At 50.7% G+C, this 18,003-nt stretch overlaps 1 protein-coding gene and 8 non-coding genes across 10 annotated transcripts; 2 read left to right on the plus strand and 7 right to left on the minus strand.

The window, feature by feature from the left end:
- The first annotated feature begins 3,031 nt into the window (after window positions 1-3,031).
- Window positions 3,032-3,104, plus strand: TRNAA-AGC. Its single transcript has one exon. It is a non-coding gene; the product is annotated as a tRNA-Ala (tRNA).
- Window positions 3,105-4,233: 1,129 nt separating this feature from the next.
- Window positions 4,234-4,321, minus strand: TRNAY-GUA. Its single transcript is given in 2 exon segments — window positions 4,234-4,269; window positions 4,285-4,321. It is a non-coding gene; the product is annotated as a tRNA-Tyr (tRNA).
- Window positions 4,322-5,679: 1,358 nt separating this feature from the next.
- Window positions 5,680-5,752, minus strand: TRNAK-CUU. The gene has a single exon. It is a non-coding gene; the product is annotated as a tRNA-Lys (tRNA).
- Window positions 5,753-6,970: 1,218 nt separating this feature from the next.
- Window positions 6,971-7,042, minus strand: TRNAP-AGG. The gene has a single exon. It is a non-coding gene; the product is annotated as a tRNA-Pro (tRNA).
- An 883-nt stretch (window positions 7,043-7,925) lies between these two features.
- On the minus strand, window positions 7,926-7,999 carry TRNAI-AAU. Its single transcript has one exon. It is a non-coding gene; the product is annotated as a tRNA-Ile (tRNA).
- Window positions 8,000-8,524: 525 nt separating this feature from the next.
- Window positions 8,525-8,596, minus strand: TRNAA-CGC. The gene has a single exon. It is a non-coding gene; the product is annotated as a tRNA-Ala (tRNA).
- Window positions 8,597-9,465: 869 nt separating this feature from the next.
- On the plus strand, window positions 9,466-9,538 carry TRNAK-UUU. Its single transcript has one exon. It is a non-coding gene; the product is annotated as a tRNA-Lys (tRNA).
- Window positions 9,539-11,854: 2,316 nt separating this feature from the next.
- Window positions 11,855-17,665, minus strand: HMGN4 (high mobility group nucleosomal binding domain 4). Of its 2 annotated transcripts, none has more exons than XM_016133862.2 (2): window positions 17,531-17,665; window positions 11,855-13,498 (listed from the first exon to the last, which is right to left on the minus strand). In XM_016133862.2, the coding sequence occupies exon 2, from the start codon at window positions 13,418-13,420 to the stop codon at window positions 13,157-13,159; it is 264 nt and encodes an 87-aa protein (XP_015989348.2). In that variant the 5' UTR covers window positions 13,421-13,498; window positions 17,531-17,665; the 3' UTR covers window positions 11,855-13,156. The 2 variants fall into 2 exon arrangements, with proteins under 2 accessions (XP_015989348.2, XP_015989339.2); XM_016133853.2 differs by having other exon boundaries at window positions 17,325-17,650.
- Window positions 17,574-17,646, minus strand: TRNAV-CAC. The gene has a single exon. It is a non-coding gene; the product is annotated as a tRNA-Val (tRNA).
- Window positions 17,666-18,003: the final 338 nt, after the last annotated feature.

Consider the following 18,003-nt stretch of genomic DNA (forward strand, 5'->3'; position numbering starts at 1 on the left):
TCGGGACAATGGAATGTTGTCCAGACCCGGCAGGTGGGAGGCAGAGGAGGCGTGTGAATGGAAAAGCACAGCTGTTTACAAATTCTTTGCCCTTAGGTAAACCTCCAAGGGAAAATACATAGCAACCATGAAATGCTGCCTTCGGATATTCTCTTGATTTTACTTTTAGTTCAATTGAAAGACAAAATGAGGTTTGTTCCTCCGTGCCGATCAAAGCTGACTTGCAGGCCGTGGCGGGGTGAACGTTTCTGTGCCGTGGGCCTCCTTCTGTTTTTCCCTCAAACTGCTTAAAGCAAACTTCTCTGCCCTTTTGATTGTCAATATTTTATCATCTTTACCTGGATGCCTGGGACAATGAATTGCTGGATAAACACCAAGACCTTGTAGGGGTTCAGAATGAGTCCCCCAAGGTGTGCCTCTTTGCTGTGTGGATCCTTTTGACCTAAAGGCAACTTTAACCTCGGGCTCAAGAGAAACTTCTGCCTCTCCCTTATTTACCAGGAAGAACTGGAATTAGGGGCCTTGCGGGTAACAAGGTTATGGGAGGTAACCTTCTGGCCCACCTATAGGGCAGGAGAAGCTCCTGTTTACTGAGTGTCTCTTCTGATCAGGACTCTGAGGCCCCCGGGGCACCTTACATCGCCCAGCTCAGACTCCCTTTCCACCTCTCTACCTCCCCTGCATGTGGGGGGCTCTGGCTCACTCCAGTGTGGGTTCTAGTACGTTCACAGGTATAAAATTGGCTCATTTTCTCTTGCTAATATGCCTCATGTCTGTTCGATATCTAGACCAGGCAGGAAAACCAAGAGGGAGGCCGAACCTGTATTCCTTCTCTGCAACCATCTCCCACCCTAACAGGGCCTTGACTAACAAGAGAAGCAACGACCCAGTCTGACTGTCTCACACCACAGTCTGGGGAGGGGGGCCACCCAAATTACCTGGGCGTCGCTGAATGTGCATGGGGCAGGGAGGAAGTGGATTCTTCCCCTTTGCCATCCTGACACCAGCCTCCTCTAAGTCCGGTGTGGGTGACCAGAGAGCATCCCGCCTTTGTGTGGAGAGGACGCAGGCCGGTGGACTCCACGGGGTGCTGGTGCAAACTCGGGGTTGTGTCTGGGTGATGGCAGTGCGAAGTTTATGACACTAGTCTCTACTTTAGATGTGTTTGGAATGGTCTCCAATAAATGGCTTCTTCAAAAATGACCAAGACGACAAACTGGACCCCAAGGCCGCCGCACATCCGAATCTCCAATAAAATCGGAGGGCTGGGGCAGCGCGCTTCGCGCCCCCAGGCTTCTGCCGGAGGTCCGCGTGGACGGCGCAGCTGGGCTGCTGGCCGGGCGCCGACGCGGCAGGGACTGGGGGTGGGGGCGTGAACACCACCAGGGAAAAGCGCGAAGGACGACTTCAGCGACCCAGCCGTCCCTCCCTAGAGCAAACCGCTTACTCGTCTATCCCGAACACAACTTGTGCGTGTAAATGAGGGCGTTACAAACCAAAACGGGCCCACTGGATGCTGTCTCCTCTTTGCGCAGAAAGGGATCTAAATTTCATGAGTCCAGTTTTCAAAACTACTGTTCTGCAGGCGACATTCGAACCAGAGACCCCAGGCCGTCTCTTTAGGACACCACCGTCTCCCGCTCGCCCAAGGGCTGCTGTCTAAGGGCGCCTGGTGGCGTGTCGTGGAACCCTTCAAGCGGTGCCTGTGCAGATGGGTGCTGTCTTGATTAAATTCGCATTCACTTTAAAAGTTCAATCTGAAGCAGTCTTCTTTCTTAAACACTGAAGGTGATTCACATAACGATCTGGAGAGTTGGTTTCATGAGTTTATAAATATATAAAATTCATTGGGTTGTGCATGTTAGACATTAGGGCATGACTCTGTACCCTGATATCTCCAGACAGAAGCCCTCCGGGGAGCGCGTGTCCCTCACTCCCACCCCCGCGTATGAGATAGCTTCAGGGATCCCCCGGGGATGATGCCCGATTTCTTGCTCTCGCCTCTCATTACCTCCTCCTTTCGTTCCCTAAAATGTCTAGGTTTGTTCAATCAATTTTTAGTACAGGCACCTTGGCGGGAGAGGATCCCAGGGCTGTGAACAGAACGATACGCAGTGCATTTTGGGAACCACTGCGATTCTCCTTTCTGCAAGTCGAAGGGAGAATCACAACTCCAATGATGAAAGATGGAGTGTGTGTGTGTGTGCATGTGTGTGTGTGTGCGTGTGTGTGTGTTTTATATTATGTTGCATAATCATAGTGGATCAACTAAAGTAAAACAAAAATTCTTCATTTTCCAAAGCAAATAATCAAATTGTTGTACACTGTTTCCTTATGCCGAAAGCAGAAATAGACACAATGGAGAATATGGTAAAATATTGTCTGACGGTGAGGCAAAGGCGCAACGGCCGCAGTAACGAGAAAGTATCTTAAGACCGAAAAACGATGCAGGCAACTCCAGAGCGTATGGCAGAATTTATTATGGGGTTATTTACTCACAGGATGTAGGGTCGGGGGAGACAGGCTCTCCAGCAGTCTACACAGATAGTCTCCGCTAAGAGACCCGTTACAGCAGGGGTCCCTAACATCGGGCCGCGGACTGGTACCGGTCCGTGGCCTGTTAGGCACCGGGCCACACAGCAAGAGGTGAACGGGGATTTGCAGGTACTGGGAAGACCCCAGCTGAGCCTCATTGCTTGAGAAACGTGATTTTCCCTCCCGGATGTACCTGCGCTTTCTTCCGGTTCCCTGTTTCCGCGCGTGGATTCCCGCGTAAATAGACTCGAACCCATTTTCTAAGTTGTCTGTTTCCGCGGACTCCAAGCCCCGGGCCACCTGTGCTCCGCGGACTTCTCCAGACAGGACCGGGCTCCGTGGAGCAGCTCACAGGTGGCGCCTTTCGATCACTATTGGTCCACATTCCCTTTCTTTGTCCTATTTGCTGATAAGGTGACTGCAAACTCCATCCCAAAGTGCGAAGTTAATGCCAATCATTAAGGTGGATGAGGAAGGGAAACCCTCCTGCAGGGGCGGGGAATTAGCTCAAATGGTAGAGCGCTCGCTTAGCATGCGAGAGGTAGCGGGATCGATGCCCGCATTCTCCAGCTACTTTCCTTTTTTTTAATGGACGTCTTTCCTTTGGTCTTTATTCCTATTCTCTTATAAATACTTTGCTAAAACGTTCTCAATTAACACCGAGGGCCCATCTTATAACAGGGGTGGCCATGCGGTCATGATTCACCTCCAGTCGAGAACGGAGTGGGCGAGGCTGACCCTTGGGGTTTCTCTCACGCTTTGCAGATTTCAGTAACAGCTGTGAAGCGTGGGAAGGAAGGCGCAGATGTTGCCAGGCACGAAATCCGCAGACAATGCTGACTTCGATCTAATATCTTCGTAGCGGAGGACTCTACAATCGATACCCAGGATCACATTTCTGAGACAGGGCAGAAGTGGGATTAAGAATGTATTTCGTTAGATTGGCACCAAATTAGCAAATGCTTCCCATTGATAAGAGAGATCCACCTTTTAATCCCCAACGCAGGTAGGAAATCGTATCCATTTTCCCCTTGCTTATTCGTTTTTCTTCTAAAGTGTTTCTTCTGTTGCATGCTCCTCAGAGCCTTGCAGCACATTAAAATCACCTGGGAGCCTTTCCAACTGCCCACGCGGGGGTCGCAGCTGCGAAGAGGCCGGGGCAGCGGCAGCTCTGACACCCAACTTTTCTCAGCCGAGTGGCGAACCGCCATTACTTAATTAAAGGGGACGCGGCTGGTGCAGCGGAGATTCGTCCCCCACCGCGAGGCGTTGAGCGTCACCTGGAAAAATCCTCCCGGCGACGCCGGACGCGGCCGGCAGGGGGCGCGCGTGCCCCACCAGTCCTGGCCGGGCGCGCGCGCTCGGCCCGCCTCCCCCGGCTCGGGTCCTCGGCCGGTGGACCTTGATCCCGGCGGTGGGCCGCCCAGATCCGCCGCGATCCACCCCGATCCGCCCCGATCCTCCAGGGTCCACCACGCCCGGAGCGGGCTCCGGACTTGTCTGCGGGGCCGGCTCTGCGTGCACCGTGGGGCTGAAGTCTGGTCGCGCGTAGCCGTCGCGGTATGGAGAATCATGATGAAAGAAGGGATTCGCTGCACCATGCGGAGAGTCCTAAATAGACAGCAATCGAGCGAGGACATACAGGGCTGAGAGGGACGTTTTTTAAGGTGGGGTTCAAAAAAGACTCAAAATGCAAGTTCCTTCGAGCCGGATTCGAACCAGCGACCTAAGGATGCCTGGGACCTTCCGCTACAGTCCTCCGCTCTACCAACTGAGCTATCGAAGGAAGCACAGGGAAGCGGTCCCGTCTGCGAGTGCCGGCTCTGCCGAGGTCGCCTGCGTCCCTGCTGTTGACAGGTCGGCAATGCCACCGCCACTTTCTTTGTAATCTAGAACCCCTTCGGAACAGACCCTCAAAGGTCCACTGCCCCGGGCCGAAGAGGAAACGCGAGCACGCACTGGTTTGCAAAAAGGAAACTACAAGAATGACAGGGTGAGGCCGGCAGCAAATCATAGCAGACTAGGTATGTTAGAATTTAGCTTAAATAAGATGTTAAGTGAGCCCTTCCTAAGAGTGGCCGCAGCACGGGAACGCCGTCAGGTCCTGGGCCGGGGGCCTGCCTGTAAGCGAGCCTCAGAAGGTATGCTCTGCTTTAGATAACAGGCGACCGCGGCCTGTTCAGCCCGGAACGAATAGCTCTGTCTTTCTCTTCCTGCTCTTGAGTTGTCACTGGCTCACGACCCCAAGCTGACTTACAGAACTCTCTACTGGAAACCACCTGGCCAGGATGCCGCCGGGAGCTGAAAAGAATCACATGGCTGAAGCTTACCTAAAACCTGACCAACACAGCCCACGACCTCGGCCCCTTACTCAGGATGACTTGTGACTTTTGCTCTAAAACCCCTTGTCTGTGAAGCATTGGAGAGTGAGGAGTTTTCCACCGCAAGCTGTGCTGTGGAGCGCTGTACAATAAACGCCACTTTTTGTCACTGCGGCCCAGTGTCAGCATCCCCGGCCACTTTCAGAGCCGACCGGGCCACTCTGCTCGGTTGCAGAGGCACAAGGAACTGATAAGCACCGAGCAATGAGCTCCCTTCACTGTGATGACTCCGCAGATCGACAGGGTGTGAAGTACTTTAATCTGCGATTTTAGCGGGGTAATTAACTGAAGAGAAGGAGGAGGGAGAAAATAAGCGTAGCGTTAAAGTTCTAAACCCCACTAAATGTTCCCTGATGGACATTAGCTTATTCTAATCTCAGTAAAAACTGTCGAGGGGGTCCTAAAACAATATTTTAAAAATTACCTAAAATAACACAGAAAGTAATGTCATTCAAATGCTGGTTAATTTTGCAAATGAAAGCCTCTTTTCGGTGACTGAAGCTCAAAATGGCTATTCCTCTCTTGTTAATGAAATCCGCCGGAGGTTATGTGACCACAGACCAAAGAAACGAAACGACAGGTGCGAGAGATGCGTTCCTGCCAGGGGGAATGACGTTAACCCGCTCACCCGACCCCATCATCCGTGCTTCAGGAGCGCCCGGATCTAAACTCCCTAGTTCACAGAGGTGAGGGGCCTTTGTTTTGGAGCCCAAGGAGGTAGAAATCAAGTTGTCGAAAACGTTTGGGAAAGTCAAAAGAAGTGCGCCCAACGTGGGGCTCGAACCCACGACCCTGAGATTAAGAGTCTCATGCTCTACCGACTGAGCTAGCCGGGCAGTCGGGACCCAACCCTTTCAGATGCCCTATGAGAACTTCAACCTTCTTCTTGGATCGTCTGAGAAGGGATTTTTTTTTATTTTATCTGATTGCCTATTTTCATGTTATAGTTATGTAAACATTCTATGAAATTATTAGCATGCATGCCACCCACTTCGACTACATCTTCCCTCTTCCCCCTATTCTCACCAACCGGTAGTGGAGACAACAAAATGTTTCCGGGACCCCAGAGTCGGAATCTCCGAATGCTATGAGTAACCCCGACCCTGGCACTCTCAGCGCTCCAGGCCCGGCTGTCAAGGTGGCTCTGCGCACAGTCCCCGGGACCCCAGTCCTGGATCCCAGACTCTACACCCTGTGCCTTCTCTGCAGCCCACGAAGGCATCCCTCTCCTGCGGCCATCGCCTGTCAACTCTCGGCCCTCCTGCCGCCCCTACGTGGACCGGCCCTTAAGAAAATCTCTGCGGTTTTCTCCCTCCTTTCCAGGCTCCTTCCGCTTGTCTGTTGTCCTGCACTCTCTAGGCCGATATACACAGGAAAGGGGAATGTAGCCATTTTATATTCATATAAAATACCTGACAACCACTGGAATAAAGGATCCAGTGATGCCTGCATGTTTTTTTACTACTGACTCAGAAGCTTATTGGATATAACGGATGCTCAACAAATACCTGCTTAATGAGTGCGCTGCGGTCCGCACCATGGGGAGACAGAATCTGCCCCCTCCCAGCAGGAAGCAGAGCCCCCTCTCCTGAGTTTGGGGGAATGAGTACTCAACGCTCTACTCATAGGAAATGACTTATGCGAAGGCTTTCAACGCCCTCACTCTATAGTGCAGAGTTTTGATCTTTCTGTTTAATCCATGTCTCTGATGTGGTGAATGAATGATGGATGACCTTGAACTGAGATGTGTCCATCGTCTTCCTATACGTTTCATAGGATTGCAACCGTGGGGCGGAAGGAACTTCAGGAAGAAACGGTAACATTTGCCTTTACAAGAGTCACGTGGCTGATGGAAAACTGAATGCGAGCCTAAATCGAAAAGCACTTGTCTCTAGATGTCACCAAGTCCCGTGCTGAGATACCGTGCAGCTCCAACCCACACATTTCTAGTTAGGCACAGCAGTTTAGTTGCATCGAATGGCGGCGGTCCCAAGTCCTGTGGTGCGAGAGGTTAAACGCTGAGCCCTAACAGCTTCATTACGGCAACAAAACGTGGGCTCGTCCGGGATTTGAACCCGGGACCTCTCGCACCCTAAGCGAGAATCATACCCCTAGACCAACGAGCCGCCGCGCTTCCTCCTTCCCGAATCCAACGAACACTGAGCGAATTTCTCTGCCTTGCGCAGTCCGCCTGTGAGCGATGTCCTCCTCTCGCCACCCTGTCCCCGTCCCTCTTCTCCCCTCCTCCGTTCCTATTTGCAAAGCCAGGTCACCGTGGCTCTCAGAGGTTCCCGGGTTCTGCTGCAGCCCAGCCCGGCGGAGACCTCTGCGCTCTGTCCCCTAGACTGCGGTGTGGCAAAGTCCCTAAGAACCCCGCGGCCGTCAGCGCGGGGCGGCCCCGGCCCGGCGCGCGTCCCCCGGACCCGCTCGGAGCTCTCTGTGGATCTCCGCGGAGGCGAAGTCGCCGCAGACGGGAAGCCGCGAGGTCGTGAACGACGAAGGAGCGGGGCGCGGGACGGCCGTGCGCTGGGAGACGCGGCCGACCCGAGCGGCGTCACGGCAGGAGCGGCCGGACAGAGGGACGGGGCGGCGACAGTGGGCTCGGCCTCCTTCCCTGAGAAGTCGGGGCAAGAGGAGCGCGCCGGGGCGTGAGCGGTGGCCCCGCGGAGCAGCGGGGACAGTCCCGCCGGCTCACACGGCCCTCGCGTCGGCCCCTCAGGACGTGGCTGCTGCGGACCACGCGCGGGCAGGTGTCAGCCAGCCGCGAGGCTGTGACACTTGCCCTGACGGGCGCGGCAACTGCCGAGGGCCCTGCTAGTCTCCCGCTGACGCAGGGAAACGCCGAGGGCGCTCCGCGGGCACGGTGGGGACAAGGGCTCCCTCTGGGGAGAGCACCCGAGCAGGCGCGACGGGCGGTGTCGTCGGAGAGTCCCGGACGCTTCTCTTTCGCTCTGGAAAAGCCGCCAGGGCAAACGCCGCGAGCCTTGTCACAGCAATAAAAGCGGCTGCTGGCCCGTACGGGGGTCGAACCCGCGACCTTGGCGTTATTAGCACCACGCTCTAACCGACTGAGCTAACCGGCCGTGCGCGCACGCGGCCGCTCGGCCTTCGTGGAAGGAACGTGCGTTGCGTGCGTTGCGACGCTGCTTCTCCGTCGTTGCCAACGGCGTGGCGCTCCCAGCGCGGCCGAGCGGCCCCGCGCGCCCGGCTTCTCCTTTCCCCGGCATCGCTCCTAGTTTTCCGTGCGCTGACGCAGCGACGAGTGACTAACAGTACACCGGGCACCCATTCTGTGTTCCCAGGCTAAGATCACTTCTGGCCTAAAGGCCAGCCGGACACTACCGACGCCCGTTAACGTAAAGCGTCCTGAGCAACCCTCCAGGATGCTCCTCTTCGGCCTCTTCATTGGGCGCGTTTTTCTGCTTCCGATGTCATTCTTTTCACTTACAAATATACCCAAAGACCTCGATCATGTTTTCCTCTCCACAAACAAACGCAGTGGCAAAAAGGAAGGTGCAGGATGTTAGTGAAGAGGAGAATACGGAGGGCATATAACGCTTGGACATTTTAACACAGAGGTTCTCTGCATACGCGGAAAAAAAAGCACTTGGAGATGCCGGGGATCGAACCCGGGGCCTCATACATGCGAAGCATGCGCTCTACCACTGAGCTACATCCCCTGGCTCGCGGCCGTGGTGCTTGGTATTCTTCCCAACTCTTTTAATCCGACCTTTTCTCCCGCTGGGCAAATCACTCTTAAGATCTTCGAAGTGCTAGAGTTAAATTCTCTGTCAATCATTCAGTAAAACCTTGAAATGATTAATGAGACAACATTCATCGGTATTCCTAGTGGAGGAAGCCTTGCAGCCATCGGCCCCTTGTCACCGTTTAACCTAGACGCTGAAGGTTGGAGCTGAGCACCTGAAAATTTGACTGGGAAAAGGAAAGTAGGACTCTCCTTTAGAAGCTTCTCTCTTTTTTCTTTCCTCAAAGGACAACTGAGGCCTGACACAAAATCAAACCGTCCCCTCTGTCCCTCGACCCATATTAAGGGGTCTAAAGTGTCGCGGGGAAGGTATCTCAATTAACCCGCTAAAGCACAGCGTCGGATCGGCTTCTTTTTGTAAGTGATCTGTTGGGACCCTAATGCAGCATATTTGAGCTGTTTCTCCGGGAAGCTTAGGAAATGAAGGCCAGCATTCTTGGCCATAGTTCTTGACTGTTATGAATTCTATATAATCTAGTATGTATCTATATACTCTATATAGATATACAACATCTATACATGTATTACAGCTGGTATCTAATATGTACATATATAAAGATAGAATTTGGGGGGACATTATAATTAATGTAAGGGGGTGTATATGGATCTTTAAAAAAGTCCTCATTGTGGCTGAGTTTCTATGCTTATTAGGGTGTTGCCAATAATTTTCTGAATGACCAACTCTGAACCGAAATTACAGATAAAACGTCTAAAAAAAAAAAATCATACAAGTATAGAGCTAAATTGACCAAAGATGGCGTGGCAAAAGGAGAAATTCCGTGGGCCCGGATAGCTCAGTCGGTAGAGCATCAGACTTTTAATCTGAGGGTCCAGGGTTCAAGTCCCTGTTCGGGCGCTGCACTTTTGCTTTCCCATTCTCGTAATTTTTATCCCAATGGTTGACAGGAAGGAAGGTATTCTCAAATCACAGGTTGATCTCTCTAAAGTATGAGCGTGAGTCGTGAGCACGGCATAGATATAACAAACTAGGACTAGTGGGAAAAAGGAAGGGCATTATAGTGTGGTGTCTGTAAGTCACAGCACACAACATCTAGAGCACGAGTAAAAGTTTCATCAATAGTCACCAGTTATCAAAGGTCAAACTCGTTCTCGAAAAGCAACAGAAGCTCGAAACTGCTCCTTCTTCCCTACATCAGCATGTACCTTTCTGATCACCTCTGGGGGTGCCCATGTTAACTGCACAGAGGGTGGGGCTGGCACTCAGAACTCGTGGCCTAATGGCAGTGGCTACTCATGACCTAGTGGCGGTGGCTTCCAAACTTTTTTTGGCTAGAAGCCAAAATTACTATATCACAAATCATTTTATTTGTTTAGTAACTGTTGCCTAGTATAATCGGTTTTCTTTGTTACGTTTTTCTTTTTTCTTTTCAAAATATCATCTCGAGGAAGGATCCATGGCCTCCATCGTAAGGCCAGAGGGTTGGTAGGCTCTCAGACACCGAAAAGGTTAAGCGGCCCAGTCCTCTGGCGCCCGAACTTCACTAAAAGCAACCTGGAGTCAGAGCGCGGGAGCCGAGGACCAGGCAAGGTCTGCGAGGGGACCGAGGAGCAATCCACAGAACTTCACAGGCGCGGCCTCCGCACCGTCTGGCAACCGGAACGCATTTGAGGACCGCCAGGCGGGAGGGGCAGAGAGAAAGCAGCCCTCCCGGACGCCTAGAAGGGACCGGAAGCGCGTCCGCGCGAGCGGGGCGGAGCGGCAGGGGGCGGGGCACCGGGGGCGGGGCACCGGGGGCGGGGCATCGGGGGCGGAGCATCGGGGCGGGGCATCGGGGGCTCGGCTGGCGGCGTCCGCCCGGCACTTCCAGCAGCGCTTCATTGCGTCGCTTGCTTGACGTGGGAGAAGCGGTTGGAGAGTTTGGGGGCAGGAATGAGGTGTTTGCGAGGGTCGCTGTGACGGCTGTTGAGACCCGAACGAAGAGGTAGGAGGGCGAGTACGGGGAGAGAACTGCACCTCCTTCTTCCTTCCACTGCTTCCGGGACCAGTGCCTCAGTTTCGACGGTTATAAGTTTGAGTATTGAGAACTGGATCAGTCAGGCTGTTTCATGTCAGACACCCACATTCTCAAAATGTTTGTAAACCAGGATGTTAATTTACGAATTTACAGAGAGGCGCGTACGTACCGAATAGATCAGGAAAGTGGGCAAGGAGGTGTAAAGGCTCACTTACGGTTTCCTGGTTTGCCTTTCCCCACTTCGGGAATAGTTCAGTCTAAAAAAGTAGCACCTCGCTTTATGTTGCTGGAGGTACACCACACTGAATTCTGCATGCCCACTTTCCCCTTGGAATTTATCGTTCTTTCATAAATACCCTTCTTCATTGGAAATTACAACTGACTAGCTTATTGAATATTGTTATCACTTGAGTTTGATAGTTTCCTACTGGCATCTCGGCACATTCTTTACTCCGAAATGCGAATGGCATCAAAACTCTAATGGCATCCCATCACCTTCAGAGATGTAATTTTTATTACAGCCTAGGGAGCTGTTCACTTTTGGCCCCTGGCCGTCTCTGCAATCATGTCAGCTATCGCCCTTCCCCTCACTCCGATTCTGTCATTCCGCCTCCTAGTTCTTCCTCAGCATGCCAAACACATTTCTGCTTACCTGTGCATTTGTCATGCCCTCTGCTGGAGGCTTTCCCCTCATAGTCACCTCTCTTGTTCATCTACTTCATTAAGTGTTCTGCTAAAATGTCGACTCATTAGAAAGGGTTTCCCTAACCACCCGATTTAAACAGTACCCACTTGTTTACATAACGCCCCTTGTCACATAAATTTGTGCATTTTCTACTTCAACTCACCCCCCCGCCCCCAGAATACAACCTTGGTGAAAGCAGAGACTTCGTTTTTTTCGCTGCTGTACACCCTCCCCACTAACTGGGCTGCTGGACGATGCCTAGCATTAGAAAAAAAAAAAAAAGAATAAGAACTGTGAAGAAATAACATTATATATGCAGAATCTATGGTTGTCTATATAGAAAACCCAAAAGAATATACCAATATAAGAATGAGATAAGTTTAGCAAGGTTGCTGGATATAAAAATCAACTTTAGCTAAAAGCAGAAAATATTGCAAATAAAAATATGCCATATCTAATAGCATCAAAAAGTACAAAGCCCCTAGGAAATATTAACAAAAGGAGACATTAATGGAGAAAATTATAAAATTTTATTAAATTTTATTTAAAAATCCTAAGTAAATGGAGCTATACCATGTTCACAGATCGAAAGACTCAACATTGTACTTTACAAATTCAATAAAAATCCAGTAAAAATTCCAACGCATTTTGTTTTGTTTGATTTAGAATTTGTCAGTCTAATTTTAGAAGTTGCATGGCCCATGAATGGCTAAGAATAGCCAAGACACTCCAGAGGAAGAAAAACTGGGTGGAGTTGTTGGAGGTGGCAGTTGGACTTGTCCAGAGACAGCAAGACCATTTTCTAAAGTTGTAGTGCTCAGGATTATATAGCACTGCCACAAGGCTAGACAAATTGACCAGTGAGTCAGAATAGAAACCACCAATAGACCCCCCAAACAGACACAGAAACTTGATCTGTGAGGAAAGGATGAACTTTTCAGAAAATGGTGCTGGAACACCACTTATTCATATGGAAAAATATTACATTGAACTTCTATCTCACACTATTCACAAAAATCAGTTCAGGGAAGACTGAAGATAAATGTGAAAGCAAAACTATATAACTTACACAAGGCAGTAAAAAATATCTTTAGGAGTTTGGCTAGGAAATGGTTCCCCCTATAAGATGCTTTTCAAAAGGAGTTACTTTCAGCAGAATATGGGTAACAATTCAAAAAGTTTTACAACTTTCAAAATCCCCTCCTCAAGAAGTCAACGAAGTCTTCTGATGCTTCGAACAGGAAAAGTTCTCAGAAGGGGCAGATGTTTCGTATGAAGCATGTAAGAGCTTTTCACAGGTCAGCTCTGATACGGAGGAAACAAAAACTTTGGAATTCTCAATGGGATGATCCACAAATTACAAAAAGAAATCCTGGCTCTTTTGAGTGACACCATTTCGATGTCATCACCAGAAAGCCTGAGTACTGTTATCCAACACAACTGATTTTAGGGGTGCCAAGGCCACATCATGACTCTCGGTTTCAGTAAGTCGGGTATATGCTGATGGCATCAGGAGATGTGAGTTTTGCTTCCCCACAGTGTAAGGCTTCTGAGCCAAAGTGGCTGACGTGTGAATGAAACCAAGAAGAACCTTTAAAACCCAGGACAGAAAAATCCTATTTTACCCTTTTTCGATCCAGCGCCTGGGACGGTCTATTAGTGGCATTTGCTTCTTCCACAAAAGAGAACAAAGTGCCCTGTGTGCTAACGACATAACTTAAAAAAAAAATTCCTACATAAAAAAAAACTGATTAAAAAATAGTATTTCAAACACTAGAGCCACGAGAAGTATGAGGCTACCAAAAAGTCCACTTCACTTGGCATCCCCCGTGCCTTCTGCTTTCTGTGACTGGGCTGAGGTGGCGTCTCGGCTTTTCACAGGGTTGTTCCCCTCGTCACCATCTGCTTTCCCCTTCCTCCCTTTGGGTGGCTTCTCCCCCTTCTTTGCCTTTTTAGGCCTGGGCTCTGGCTTTGGAGGGGCAGGCTTAGCAGATAGCCGTGCCGATCTCCTCTGTGGCTCACCCTTCACCTTCACTTTGTCACCTTTAGCATCTCCTTTTGCCTTTCTCTTGGGCATGATGGCAGCAGTGGGTGGCGGGCGGTTTTGCCAGTCCAGGATGTTCTTCTGCCTTCCTCACACTTCTCCTAGAAAGATCTTTTAAACAACACACAAAGAGTGTAAACTATGAAGGGAACAGGTGACAAATTTAACTACGTTAAAACTCAAAGTTGACTATATTTAAATTAATAATTTGCATATATCAAAAAGTTAGCATAAAATGTAAAAAGGTAAGTTATGAGCTGGGCAAAGATCGCCATACCACAGATAACTGACAAAGGATTAGAATCCAGAATATATTAAGAATTTCTACAGATCCATGAGAAAAGGACAAAACGAAAACTTAAAAACGATGGGCAAAAGCATTAACAAGCACGTCTTAGAAGCGTGAGTGATGGTGAATAAGCACATAAAAATATACCTCACCTTGTTAGCAATGTGCGCAATGCACACTAAAATCACAGAATATACATTCCCACCCAGCAAATGGGTGAAAACTCAAACTAGAAGGAAAAAAAATGATTATCTTGTTTCTAAATTGATCCAGAATGTTGGGTTTGGTTGGTTGGTCTCATTTTTTGTTTGTTTTGTTTTTTTCCTCATCTCATCATCTAGATTTGTGGGCAAACAGTCTTTTTTGAGAAAACTTAGATTTGATTTTTATGCTCCTTGGTTAACAAAAGCAACCACCTGTAAGTAGTGCTAAGACATCAAATTATAATTTTTCTCCCCATATTTTCAATTTAATGAGAATTTCTGGTAAGTTTACATCTTCCTTCCTTCTGTGGCACAGGGGGGAGATGAGGTCAGTCTAAAGAACAGGGAGAAGCCGCAGGCGGGCGTGCCTTGTTGTTTCCTCTGCACCTTGTGAGGGGCTCTGGGGCCAGGGGTTAAGATTGAGGAGAAACAGTTCTTTCTCACATTTAATACCCTTCGCTAAAAAGTGAGTGTGAAATTTGCTGGGCCTCGCTGTGTTCCCTCCTTGCCTCTAAGTGTTCTGAATTACTGAGGGGCCAAAGTCCCCACCGCCCCCAAACACACTGCTGTGCTACTCATCCAGCAGACCCTGCCCACTTTCTCCCCACCCATCCTTCCCTAGACTTCATGCGAATTTATCTCTAATTTTAGTCCCCTTTTACTCGCTCCCAAATACACCACTAAAGAAATGTTTGAAGAATTCTTCGAGAACAAAAGTATTTTTTTAAATCCATATTTGGACACAATAAAAGGGAATTTTTGAAGAAAAGAATTAGAAGGATGCCAGCAATCACAGGGTCCAGCTTTGGGTATGATCGGGCTGCGTCTGGAAAGGGACAGGGAGGACAGCTGTTTTCTCACGCATCCTGAGAGTTTAGACGTGCGAATCACTTGGTCGAGTACTAGGGTGACTTGTTTTATGCCTGTTGCCCTAGTGGGATTATTAATAATGCTCCCTTTCACTCCTGAAGTGCGCCTGCTTAGACAAGGAATGATAAGGTCACTCTAAATACTCCACATATATTCTGAGGCCTTTGCGTTACCATAAAATGAGAGAGGAAACCTGAGGGTGAATTTTTGTGCTAGATTGCACTTCCCTAAAGAATTGGCACGCCATGCCACCGCCCTCCCTCCAGCTCCAAAATGTGCTTCCCAGCCCACGTCCAGGTGTGGGGGTGCTCAGGGGGTTCCAGACTTAGATCCCTTCAGTCCATCCTAACAGGGAGCCATGGTCATCATGTGTTAAAGGCAAAAACATGGCAGGCGACAATAAAGATAAGTTCAGGGAAAAGAGGCCTCTGGCTGGATACTGTTTCTGAGTACGTGGGAGGAAGTATATGGAAACTCTCTGTACTTCTTGCTTCAGGTTTCTGTAAACTTAAAACTGCTCAAAAGAATAAAGTTTACTAATGTACAAAATAAAATCTTAAGCACTAAAAAAAGAAATAATTTGTTAAGTAATAAAACAGACATCACAGAATTACAAATATCCCAATATGCATGTGAAAAACTATTAACTGGCAGGTTAGTCTTTTAAGTAATTTTAAAACTTCGGGAAATACAGAGATGGAACTTACGACAGTATCAACAAGGAAAGAAATTATCAAGACAGATAGTGAGGTTATTTCCCCAAGACATGGCAACAATTTTAAAGTTTTAGGAAGGTAACAATTCCCCCTTTGTTTAAATAACTGCTTCCAAGGACAACATTTTAGTAACAGAGAACAGAACAGTTACTGAAACTTTTGAATCACTTATCTTCATATTATAACGAACTGGACTTAAATTCTTGTGAAATTTCTCAACTTAAGTCTTCACTTAAGAAGATTATTTGTTTTATAATGTGGAACATCTATACCATCCTTTTCTGAAAATTCTTTTGTTATCTATAAAGACTTGTGTTGTTTTATTAGAAAAAGACCCGTGAAGTTTATATAACTGCCAGAAATGCTTAAAAAAAAAAAGACTAATAGTGAAATTAAAGCAAATAATGTACCTTTACAGTAGAAATATGCAAATGATAAGATGAGACGCGGGTGTCCTAAAATTTTCTGTGAAGTTGACGTCTGGGAATTCCCCCAAATGGTGTCCATAACATACATAAAACATCAATCCCTGTCCCCAGAAATGGGCCGAATTTGTGTCCCCACCCAAAATGCCTAAGTTGGGATCCTAACCTCTGGTATCTCAGAATGTGATGTATTTGGAACAGGGCTTTTAAAGGGGTGATTAAGGTAAAATGAGGTCATACGGATGGATTCTAATCCAACACGTCTGGTGTCCTTACAAGAAGCAGGGATTAGGACATAGACACAGCCACACACAAAGGGATGACCATGTGCAGACACAGCAAGAAGGTGGTCGGCCATCTGCAAGCCCAGGAGAGAGGTGTCAGAAGGAACCGACCCTGCCGACGCTTTGATCTAGGACTTCCAACTTCCAGAACCGTGAGGAAATAAATTCCTGTTGTTTAAGACACGAGGTCTGCGGAGTTATGCCGTGGCGGCCCCAGCTGACTGGTACAGGGAGGAAGAGTGTCAAGGTCTTAGTGCCCTAAAAACCACCTTGGATCCAATTAATTTTGAGGTTTCGCCCAGCTCTCAAAATGTCTTCCACGTGTCTTTCTCTTTCATCATGAGTCTGTCTCCAGGGTCCAGGGACCAAAATCCACCTCATCGAGTACTCACTCCACCCCTAACACACGTGCCGGGGACGTGTTAACAGCATTCTTTGGTTTCCTTGACTGTTACTGAACTGGGTTCTGGAAGAGAGTGCTAACTGGGGTTCCAGGTCACTCCCGCCCCGGCCAGACGGCCACTCTCTCCGCCTTTTCCGGACGGTGAGATAGGGCCGTGGGGCTCGAGGGGCGGCCTGCGAGAAGGTCACCCGCAGACGGGCGCCGCAGCCGGCCGGCCGGGACCGCCGTGCTCGGGGCGCGGCGCGCGTGTCAGGGACGCGCTCGGGCGGGGCGGCCCCGCAGGTGCTGGGCGGCGCGACGCGGCCGCGGCGGCCCGGGCAGCCGGTGCGAGGGAGGAACCCGAACAACAAACAAGCAAGCAAACGAACAAACAAACAAACAAACAAACAAACAAGCGAGCTGCTTCGGGTCGGAGGGCGCGTCCGTGTGCTGCGGCCGCGAACGCGTCGCAGTCACGCTGGGCGCGCGGCGGAGCGCGAGCGACGCGCCCGGGCCGGCTCGGCGGCCGCGCGCGCAGACGGCGCCCCCGCGAGGCCGTCGGGCGCCGGGGCCCGGCCTCGTCCGCCTCCTGCCCCCCGGGCCTTGGCGACGCGGAGGGCGGGCGGGCGGCCGCAGCGGGGGGACGGGCCCCGGCCAGGCCGACCCAGCGCCGACACCCCGAAACTCGGGGACGGAGGGACCGCCCGCCGCTGGGCCCGCGTCCCCGCCAAGGCCACCCGGCCGGAGGGACCGGGGCTCCGCACTCACCGGTCTCAGGCTGTCCCCGGGACGCTGAGTCGCCGCGCGGGCCACAGGGACCGCGGACAGGAAGGCGGGGGCCGAGGATGCGCTTCCGGGGCTCGGGCCGCCGGGCGTCGGGGCCGCCGCAGCGCCCGGGTCCGGGCGAGCGAGACAGGGGGCGAGGTGAACGTCTCACGAGCACGTGAAATTGATGAAAAAGTAAGTAGAATTACCTTCTCAGGCAGTCTCTCCATTCCTGGAGGAAAACAAAAAACTTGTTTCCGCCCGGTTTCGAACCGGGGACCTTTCGCGTGTGAGGCGAACGTGATAACCACTACACTACGGAAACGCTCGGCAGAGGAGCCGCGGCGCGGGCTCTTCTACTGGCGGAGCAGCCCCGCCCCCGCCCCCGGCCGCGCATGCGCCGCGCCGGCGCCCGGGCCCTGCGGCGCCGCCTGCAGGCAGGTCCTTGACCCCTCATGCCGGAACTGACTGCAGCGGGAGAACAAAAGAGAGGCTCTAATGGTTCCAGATGACCCAGCATCTTCAATCCCCAGTCTTAGTGTCACATTTTGATTGCTTCCCCTTCGGCCGAGGTTACTTAACAAGCTCCCTCTGGCCGACTGGCTGGCTGCGCGGGCGCGCGGCCGGCACAACGCTCGCGCTTCTTCGGCCTCTGGTCCGCGCCGCTGCCGGGCCCGCGTGA

Source organism: Rousettus aegyptiacus, unplaced genomic scaffold (genome assembly GCF_014176215.1).
Source record: "Rousettus aegyptiacus isolate mRouAeg1 unplaced genomic scaffold, mRouAeg1.p scaffold_m13_p_17, whole genome shotgun sequence".
NCBI lineage: Eukaryota > Metazoa > Chordata > Mammalia > Chiroptera > Pteropodidae > Rousettus > Rousettus aegyptiacus.